At 35.7% G+C, this 11,014-nt stretch overlaps 1 protein-coding gene across 1 annotated transcript in view; it reads right to left on the minus strand.

Moving 5' to 3' along the window:
* Positions 1–9,455: 9,455 nt before the first annotated feature.
* Positions 9,456–11,014, minus strand: part of lrch3 (leucine-rich repeats and calponin homology (CH) domain containing 3) — a 23,577-nt gene continuing 22,018 nt past the window's right edge. The window contains exons 18-21 of the mRNA XM_016547411.1: positions 10,745–10,845; positions 10,453–10,590; positions 10,264–10,341; positions 9,456–10,002 (exon numbers count right to left, since the gene is read on the minus strand). Of these exons, the coding sequence (XP_016402897.1) occupies positions 9,805–10,002; positions 10,264–10,341; positions 10,453–10,590; positions 10,745–10,845 (515 nt within the window). The 3' untranslated portion in view covers positions 9,456–9,804. The remainder of the gene's footprint in view (positions 10,003–10,263; positions 10,342–10,452; positions 10,591–10,744; positions 10,846–11,014) is intronic.

Consider the following 11,014-nt stretch of genomic DNA (forward strand, 5'->3'; position numbering starts at 1 on the left):
GAGATGTGTGTTGTGTTGGCAGACAATTCATAAGCAAAGCCATGCAACGGTGGCAATGTAACAATCTGAATAAAAAGGAAATAACATAAAAACAGCTTTTATACTGCCGTCCCATTTCAGTCCAACTCCCAACACCCAGAATCCCACGCATGCAAAACCAGTTACATATAAACACACAACAGCAATAGAAATCAGCCCTCGTCGCTCTATCAGCTCGACACGACCAAGGCTATAAAAATATAACAAGTGTTTTATTCACTTACTGTGTTTCAAACATCTTTACATATATTTGTGCCCATCATGCTAAACATTGCTATAGCACTTTAATATGCCTCTCAATTTGACAAGGTCAATAAAGTCTGTGAGCTCTTTAAGTTTTAATAGTTTTCTTCTCGTGCAATTGTAGTACTAAAAGTAGCACTAAAAGTTGTCATTAGAAAAAAACCCTGTGGCTACACACTAAAACTCCTGACAGAAACGCTCAGCAGATCAGATCTCAGCCTGGACCCCTCATGTGTTAATCTAGGACCGCTGTGAATTAGTGTCATTCAGCATTACATGCTGGTCTGGATTGTTTTTCTGCTATTTAAACGCTCACAGTTGAATCTCACGGAAACACGCCACACTTCACCTAAAATAAATAAGAAAAAAGCCTGTGTCAAGGTTTTATTTATATGTTTTGCATTATGACATTACTTTAAATTCTCATTGCCATGATGCATTTGGACATTTTTTTTTTTTAAATGAGTAATTCTCATTATTCAATAGTTATTCTCATTACTGTAATACAGTACAGATATGCCAATACAATGATTATTTAAATCCTCATGAATTAAAGGTATAAAGTTAATTTAATAAATTAAATGTATAAAGTTATTTTAATAAATTTAAGTAATTTAATTTCATAAATTCAAATACTTTACAATTTAAATAATATATCATTATATCACAACAACAATAATACACCATGAGAATTTGTGAAAAAATATTTGAAAATATTTTTTTCACTGCAGTATAATGCAAAGTAAATTTATTTAAATTTTATTTAAAATTTATAATGCAAAGTTTATTTAAATGAAAACCAGCTTTTTCAAAAAAATATTTTAAAAGAAGTTTATTTAAATACATAATTTTCTTTGCATTATAATGCAGTGAAAAAATTATTGAACATTTTTCAATGTATTATTATGCAAAAAATTATTATTCAAATAAAAAAAATTGTTTAAAATGTTTTTCCTTTGCATTACATTTTTGCATTGTGATAATGAGAACTTGTTTTGTACATCATGAAAATAATGTCAGAAAAATCATAATGGTCCTAAAAAATGTGTTTCAATTTCTGTAAGTATAATATCTTATTTTATTTAATGTGAAATGTGACCTGCACAGGTTTTGTGAGATTAAACCACCAGCCAAAGTAACTCTCAGATACGTGAACTCTCATTCTTCACATAACTTGAGAGTCAATAATAATAATACAAAATAAAAATAAACATCACCCATAATAGTTAGAGATATTAAAGTGTAAAACTAACTGTTAAAACGAAATAGAAATATAGCTTCAAAGAAGTCTCTGGACATGTTTGTCGGTCCCGTCAGTCATCTCTTCTCTTCTCCCCTGTGTTGTCTGAGGGCTGGCTGGGGTTTGAAGAGCGTGTGTGTTCACAGGGCAGGTAGTGTGTGAGTGTGTTACCCTTACAGAACCGTTCGTGTGTCACTCAAGAACAGAACAGAAAGGAGTCTTAAAGATCTTTGGGCCTGATGGGAGGAGACTCCTTTAGCTCTCGGTCCTACAGGGCGAGGGGGGAGGCAGTGCTGGGCCCAGTCCGGGTCGTGCTGGGGGAGGGCGTGTGTTTTGGAGGGGCCAGATCCAGGAGGGCACGAACCGTCCCGGCCACCTGAGGCAAACCTCTCTCTTCCAGGATGTGCAGAGGGAGACACAGCTGGCTCTGCGGCCGTAAACACATACACACACACACACACACACACAGCAGGGGCGAACAAAATAGGGACGAAAAGGTTGTCAATGGAGAAACAAAATTATAAAATCAACATAACTTAAAAAATTAAATGATCAAAGGAATAGTTCTTCACCCAAAAATGAAAGTTTCAGGCCAAATTCAACATTGTTTCTTCATCAGAACAGATTTGGAGAAATGTAGCATTGCATCACTGTCTCAGCAATGGATGCTCTGCAGTGAATGGGTGCCGTCAGAATGAGAGTCCAAACAGCTGATAAAAACATCACAATAATCCACACCACTCTAGTCCATCTGTTAACATCTGGAGAAGCCAAAAGCTGTGTGTTTGTAGGAAACAAATCCATCATTAATGCGTTTAAACTTCGCTTTTGGCTAAAATACGAGTCCATAATCCATAATAACTCTTCCTCCAGTGAAAAAGTGTTCTGGTGTGAATCAGGAGAGAAATCTGCACAGATCAAGCCAAAACAGCTCTAAACAAATATGCGGCTGGATTTTGATGTGAGACAACAGGAGATTGACTTTTTCACTGGAGGAATCGTTATTATGGACTTGGACCAGAAATTTTGGATTTAATTCTTACAAACACGCAACGTTTCACTTCACAAGACATTAATTGATGGACTGGAGTTGTGTGGATTACTTGTATGTTTATAATGCAGTGAAAAAGTCTTGTATTTTTTCACTGCATTATAATGAATGATGAAGGCATCATAGTGGGGGAAAAAACATTTTAAAAGTTTTTTACTGAATTATAATGCTAAAAAAATTATTTAAATTAAAAGTTTAAAAGCTTTTATTTAAATAATATTTTTCTCCGCATTATAATGCAGTAAACACTTGTTTTAAAATGTTTCTTTCCCCCCCCACTGCATTATACTGTATTATTTGAATGGAAAAAACATGTTTAATTTTTTTTAAATACATCATTATTTTTGCATTATAATGCACTGGGGAAAAAAATCTTGTTTTAAATTTTCTTTCCCACCACATTATAATGCAGAGACAATTAAGTCTACAAAGCATTATTATTTAATAAAAAAAAATTCTTAGCATAATTATGCAAAATAAAAAAAAAACTTGTTTTAAAACATTCTCACCGCATTATTGTGCATTACTTAAATAAACCTGTTTTAACTTGTTTTTAAGCATGCAGTAAAAATGTGCTTAATTGTCATGAAAAATAAGTCTGATTTTGGGGTGAAATGACCTGGTCATGCTCGTGTTCGTGAGCTTCACCCTCGTACGCTTGGCCCAGGTTTGAGCGTGGAAACCAGCACTGCTGGGAGTTCAGGACTCACTCCAGTCACTCTGGCGCGATGCAGCAGATCCGTGTGGGAAGTAACAGCGTGTGGCACTGCCTCGGCAAAGACAACAGCCTAAACGAGTGAACAACATCTGTGCTTTTCAGGCGCACACACACACAGAGCTCTGGGCCACGGATGAGATGTGTGTTGTGTTGGCAGACAATTCATAAGCAAAGCCATGCAACGGTGGCAATGTAACAATCTGAATAAAAAGGAAATAACATAAAAACAGCTTTTATACTGCCGTCCCATTTCAGTCCAACTCCCAACACCCAGAATCCCACGCATGCAAAACCAGTTACATATAAACACACAACAGCAATAGAAATCAGCCCTCGTCGCTCTATCAGCTCGACACGACCAAGGCTATAAAAATATAACAAGTGTTTTATTCACTTACTGTGTTTCAAACATCTTTACATATATTTGTGCCCATCATGCTAAACATTGCTATAGCACTTTAATATGCCTCTCAATTTGACAAGGTCAATAAAGTCTGTGAGCTCTTTAAGTTTTAATAGTTTTCTTCTCGTGCAATTGTAGTACTAAAAGTAGCACTAAAAGTTGTCATTAGAAAAAAACCCTGTGGCTACACACTAAAACTCCTGACAGAAACGCTCAGCAGATCAGATCTCAGCCTGGACCCCTCATGTGTTAATCTAGGACCGCTGTGAATTAGTGTCATTCAGCATTACATGCTGGTCTGGATTGTTTTTCTGCTATTTAAACGCTCACAGTTGAATCTCACGGAAACACGCCACACTTCACCTAAAATAAATAAGAAAAAAGCCTGTGTCAAGGTTTTATTTATATGTTTTGCATTATGACATTACTTTAAATTCTCATTGCCATGATGCATTTGGACATTTTTTTTTTTTAAATGAGTAATTCTCATTATTCAATAGTTATTCTCATTACTGTAATACAGTACAGATATGCCAATACAATGATTATTTAAATCCTCATGAATTAAAGGTATAAAGTTAATTTAATAAATTAAATGTATAAAGTTATTTTAATAAATTTAAGTAATTTAATTTCATAAATTCAAATACTTTACAATTTAAATAATATATCATTATATCACAACAACAATAATACACCATGAGAATTTGTGAAAAAATATTTGAAAATATTTTTTTCACTGCAGTATAATGCAAAGTAAATTTATTTAAATTTTATTTAAAATTTATAATGCAAAGTTTATTTAAATGAAAACCAGCTTTTTCAAAAAAATATTTTAAAAGAAGTTTATTTAAATACATAATTTTCTTTGCATTATAATGCAGTGAAAAAATTATTGAACATTTTTCAATGTATTATTATGCAAAAAATTATTATTCAAATAAAAAAAATTGTTTAAAATGTTTTTCCTTTGCATTACATTTTTGCATTGTGATAATGAGAACTTGTTTTGTACATCATGAAAATAATGTCAGAAAAATCATAATGGTCCTAAAAAATGTGTTTCAATTTCTGTAAGTATAATATCTTATTTTATTTAATGTGAAATGTGACCTGCACAGGTTTTGTGAGATTAAACCACCAGCCAAAGTAACTCTCAGATACGTGAACTCTCATTCTTCACATAACTTGAGAGTCAATAATAATAATACAAAATAAAAATAAACATCACCCATAATAGTTAGAGATATTAAAGTGTAAAACTAACTGTTAAAACGAAATAGAAATATAGCTTCAAAGAAGTCTCTGGACATGTTTGTCGGTCCCGTCAGTCATCTCTTCTCTTCTCCCCTGTGTTGTCTGAGGGCTGGCTGGGGTTTGAAGAGCGTGTGTGTTCACAGGGCAGGTAGTGTGTGAGTGTGTTACCCTTACAGAACCGTTCGTGTGTCACTCAAGAACAGAACAGAAAGGAGTCTTAAAGATCTTTGGGCCTGATGGGAGGAGACTCCTTTAGCTCTCGGTCCTACAGGGCGAGGGGGGAGGCAGTGCTGGGCCCGGTCCGGGTCGTGCTGGGGGAGGGCGTGTGTTTCGGAGGGGCCAGATCCAGGAGGGCACGAACCGTCCCGGCCACCTGAGGCAAACCTCTCTCTTCCAGGATGTGCAGAGGGAGACACAGCTGGCTCTGCGGCCGTAAACACATACACACACACACACACACACACAGCAGGGGCGAACAAAATAGGGACGAAAAGGTTGTGTCAATGGAGAAACAAAATTATAAAATCAACATAACTTAAAAAATTAAATGATCAAAGGAATAGTTCTTCACCCAAAAATGAAAGTTTCAGGCCAAATTCAACATTGTTTCTTCATCAGAACAGATTTGGAGAAATGTAGCATTGCATCACTGTCTCAGCAATGGATGCTCTGCAGTGAATGGGTGCCGTCAGAATGAGAGTCCAAACAGCTGATAAAAACATCACAATAATCCACACCACTCTAGTCCATCTGTTAACATCTGGAGAAGCCAAAAGCTGTGTGTTTGTAGGAAACAAATCCATCATTAATGCGTTTAAACTTCGCTTTTGGCTAAAATACGAGTCCATAATCCATAATAACGATTCCTCCAGTGAAAAAGTCAATCTCCTGTTGTCTCACATCAAAATCCAGCCGCATATTTGTTTAGAGCTGTTTTGGCTTGATCTGTGCAGATTTCTCTCCTGATTCAGACCAGACCACATTTTCACTGGAGAAAGCGTTATTATGGATATAGTGGACTTGTATTTGAGCTGAAAGCAACAATTTAAAGTTAAAACATCTTAATGATGGATTTGTTTCTTACAAACACACAGCTTTCACTTCTCTAGAGGTTAACTGATGGACTGGAGTGGTGTGGATTACTTGTGGATTATTGTGATGTTTTTATCAGCTGTTTGGACGCTCATTCTGACGGCACCCATTCACTGCAGAGCATCCATTGCTGAGACACTGATGCAATTCTACATTTCCCCAAATCTGATAAAGAATCAAACTCATCTACATCTTGGATGGCCTCAGGGTGAGCACATTTTTCAGCAAATTTTAATTTCTGAGTGAACTATTCCTTAAAAATGAAGGAACTCCAATAAAACAGGTAATGTGCAACTAAGGAAGGACTTCAACCAAGATGAAAGTAAAGTCATGACCTTTGGAAACTTTTGAAGAAAAAAAAAAAAAGATGGAAGAAGAAGAGGAGAGATGGAAAAATCATTCAAAACCTGTCTGTCACAAACTAGAACTTCAACGTCAACTAGTCTGGCACTGAGTGAACTGAAGTATTAGTAGTGGCTGTTATTGCACATGCTTTGTGTTATTGTGATCTGAACGAACCCCTATAAATTGTCCTGTACTGTTTGTGCTAAAAATATGAATGATACATCAAACTGAGGTGCCATCTATCTATCCAATATAAAGCTGTGACTCGGAGACTCAAACACACGACTAAACTAGCGATAAAACACACTTCTACAGCCGATACATGAGTTTAGATTTTATTGTAGAAAAGCAGAGGAGGACAACAGTCAGACTGTAGGAAAATCAGGCAATATGGCACACAAATCTGACAAAAATGCTCACACACTCTCTGCGACCGGAGTTGCGTTTCCTACATGTGTTAGGAATATATTACACTGTATATTTATTAACAACAGGCATGTACTGGTTGACGAGGGCTGTTATTTCAGTGAGTAAATCGTGTTCTGGTGCACGACTGACAACATGCTTGATAACTGCAGGGTTAAAAGTGGTTTTCTAACTATTTAAAGTTAATTACACACCCTAAGTCGTTTAAAACATGTATGCTTTACTTTCTGGACAAAAGGAGACATTTAGCTTAAAGTCCTGGCTGCTTTTTTCCACATAATGGACCTCATTTAATGAAACACAAGCAGAATTTTGTGTGTAAATTATGCGTTCTGATGTTTTTGGATGCATAAAAGTTCATATTTGCATGAAATAATGTATACTTTGTTTATGCATTACTTAAATTTTTTTAAGCAAACTGATGACACTGCATTTTGATAACACTGTTTACCATAATAACATTTAACATTGCAGCAATATTATCATAAAAAATAATATAAAATTAATATAAAAAAAGTCACTTTGGATAAAAGCACAAAAGCATGTAAATATTATTGTGTTGTACAGTGTTATAACACTTAAAAGAAAATTCATTAGTTTTAAATAATCAATCAATTAGTTAAATGTAAAAATAAATTTAATTGATAAACAAAAATTATTAAAAACAGTTTTGTAGTAATTTATTTTCTTTTTATTATGGATTACAATTGTTCTGAGCTCAAGCAGTGTTTGTCGATATCTTAATGAATAATTTCAGAAGTTTTAAATTAATTTCTTTAGAATTTATGCAATATACTGAAGCCAAACCAGAGGACAATCAGCGTCCCTGAACACATAATTCACGTTAATGTAATTTGTGGGCGGGATTATGCTAATTATGAATGACCGCACATGTACCCTAGATACAAACGACTGGAATTCATTAACATCTGTTTAACTATCAAATCTGAGTTTTATGAAGTGTTTGGTCCATTTTACAGACAAATGACTTCAAATGTACTCATATCTTCATGAATGAGGCCCAATGAAAGTAAATGAGTTCATATGACTTCTGTATGTTACAAGCGTTTTGAAGCCTTATGATAATTCTGTGTGAGAAAACAGACTTAAAATGTAAGCTGCTCAAGATACTCACTTTAACTGTATGGAAAAGAGCAGCTCAGATGGTACGCCCAAATTTCTCCTTTTGTGTTTCATGGAAGAAAGCAACTCGTACAGGTTTGGAATGACTTAAGGGGGAGTAAGTTTTATTTTTGGGTGAACTGTTGTGCTAACCGTGAGGTGGAAGACATTGACATACACACAGTAAGGCACAAAGGGGGAGTTTATGGTTTGGCATTCACCACTCTGTCTCATTTCCTTCTTTCAAGTACATCTGGGAGAGTTTAATTCATGCAAACCCTCCGAAACTCAAAGCTTCACAAAGTACTCATACACCTCAGCAAACATTGGGAAAGTGTGCAGCAGTACTAACGCACAATAAAGGGCTCGCTCACGGAGCAGGCAGCTTGTTCTGTCATCTTATTTAAGGCTGAATGGGTGAATCCAACCATCTTTGTGCTTTCCATTTTTGCTATGGAAATGTGTTCTCTACACACACACAAACACACATATAAACACTCTCAAATGATTGTTCACTAAGCCCCGCCTTAGAGTGTCACTGACCAATCCCACCTAAGCAACTGTTGCGGTTTATCAACCATCAAAGGAGACTTTTGTCTTTTCAGTTGACTTTGATAATGAAAGATGTTGTTATTTTTCAGCAAGCATGCATTATATTGATCAAAAATGACATTAAAGACATTTATAATGTTACAAAAGATTTCTATTTTTAAAAATACTGTTCTTTTGAACTTTCTATTCATCAGAGAATCCTGAAAAATTAAATGTTTCCACAAAACAAAGAAAAATTAAAATAAAATGGTTTCCACAAAAATATTCGGCAGCACAACTGTTTTCAACATTGATAATAATCAGAAATGTTTCTTGAGCAGCAAATCAGCATATTAGAATGATTTCTGAAGATCATGTGACACTGAAGACTGGAGTAATGATGCTGAAAATTCAGCTTTGATCACAGAAATAAATTACAACCAATCCCACCTAAGCAACTGTTGCGGTTTATCAACCATCAAAGGAGACTTTTGTCTTTTCAGTTGACTTTGATAATGAAAGATGTTGTTATTTTTCAGCAAGCATGCATTATATTGATCAAAAATGACATTAAAGACATTTATAATGTTACAAAAGATTTCTATTTTTAAAAATACTGTTCTTTTGAACTTTCTATTCATCAGAGAATCCTGAAAAATTAAATGTTTCCACAAAACAAAGAAAAATTTAAATAAAATGGTTTCCACAAAAATATTCGGCAGCACAACTGTTTTCAACATTGGTAATAATCAGAAATGTTTCTTGAGCAGCAAATCAGCATATTAGAATGATTTCTGAAGATCATGTGACACTGAAGACTGGAGTAATGATGCTGAAAATTCAGCTTTGATCACAGAAATAAATTACATTTTAACAGATATTCACATAGAAAACAGCTATTTTACACTGTAATAATATTTCACAATATTACTGTATTTTTGATCAAATAAATGCAGCCTTGGTGAGCAGAAAAGTCTTCCTTCAAAAATATTAAAAAAGAAATATTTTACCTCAAACTGAACAGTAGTGCAATTTAATTTCCTTTAAAGAAATGGCACATTCTTTCATCACAATTCTTTCCAGTCTATGCAATAATACCATTCAATCAATTTGTCCCATTTTATCAGCACACTTTACTGAAATTTGCATGAATGCATTTATATAAAGCTTGTCAAAAGCGGGCAACATTACACAAAGGGGGCGGAGCTTAGCAAAGTATCACTAGAAAACACTATAAATGTAATATCTGTGCGCATAAACACCACCTATTGTGTAATTCTGCTCAAACACACAAACAATTGGCTATTTTAGTGCAGTGATCAATATGGAAAAGCGATTTAATGGGTTGGCACCAGGTGGCAGTAGAGAGCACACAGCAGCGACATGATTGACAGGTAGAAAAGGGCAAATCCAGCCAGCTGGGTAGAGGGGGCGGAGTGAAAGGGAGGCGGTGCCAGGGAGAGCAAGGCCTGGACCAGCCTGAACACACAGACCACCTCCCCTTTCAGCACGTCACCAGCTGAACACAAGCTATCCTGCCAGCAGGGTCGAGACAAGGAGCAAGAGGAACATGAGTGTTCAAATAAAACACAACGAGTGGTTGATGGGATGTGAGATGGTTTAAATCGGAAGGGAATAGAGGGAGAGAGAGAAAGAGTTAGTAGTATTAGAGGCACTAGAGGAAACAGCAAGAGATGTTATGTTTGAAGCAAGCATGCAACAGAGAAGTTATTTCTAATTTAGTTTTAAAGATAAAGACTGAGGAAATAGACTGAAGTGCAGGAGACCAAATATACCTGAGGAACTCCAATTCTGCGGCACGCCTCTAGGAAGTTCTCCACATTTCGTCGACACTTGGCCATCGTCAGTTTGGGCTGGAAAGAGAGAAAACATGAAGCTAATGTACTCCTATGCACAGACTCACACATACACAAAAACTTAAGAAATGTAGTAATGGCTAAAATAAACCCAAAAAGGTCACCCACCACTGCCGGTGAGGGTACATGGATGCTCGGTATGGATCGGGGACGCACGTGGTTGGCCAGATGGCACAACACGACCCCGTCAGTCAAAGCTGCCCCAAGATCACTGGGTAAGGACACCTTGAGTCGACACTCGATATTCTACAGGAGGGATGCAAAATAAGACTTAAATAAGACAAAAATTTAAGTACAATAAAATGACAAAAAAAAAGTATATATACTGTATGTATAGAAATAATAGATGCATAAATGATGGATAACAGAAAGGGGAGGGTACTAAAGGAGTTTGACACACCCTTCTCAGCTGCTCTGTCAGGACCGCCTCCTCTCCTGTTGGGGCAGGACTCGGTGTGGGAGTGGCTTCCACTGGCTCCGTCTTCTGCGTGCCTGATTCTCCTGCAAAACAGTCACGCATGCCATTAGGAGCATGTCACCAAGTAGCACTATTACAGTATTTATTAATATTTTGAATGAGCTTTTATATATATATATATATATTTTTTTTTTTATACAAGCATATACACACACACATACATACATATATATATATATATATATATATATA

Source organism: Sinocyclocheilus rhinocerous, unplaced genomic scaffold (assembly GCF_001515625.1).
Source record: "Sinocyclocheilus rhinocerous isolate Xijiao unplaced genomic scaffold, SAMN03320098_v1.1 scaffold942, whole genome shotgun sequence".
Taxonomy (NCBI): Eukaryota; Metazoa; Chordata; class Actinopteri; order Cypriniformes; family Cyprinidae; genus Sinocyclocheilus; species Sinocyclocheilus rhinocerous.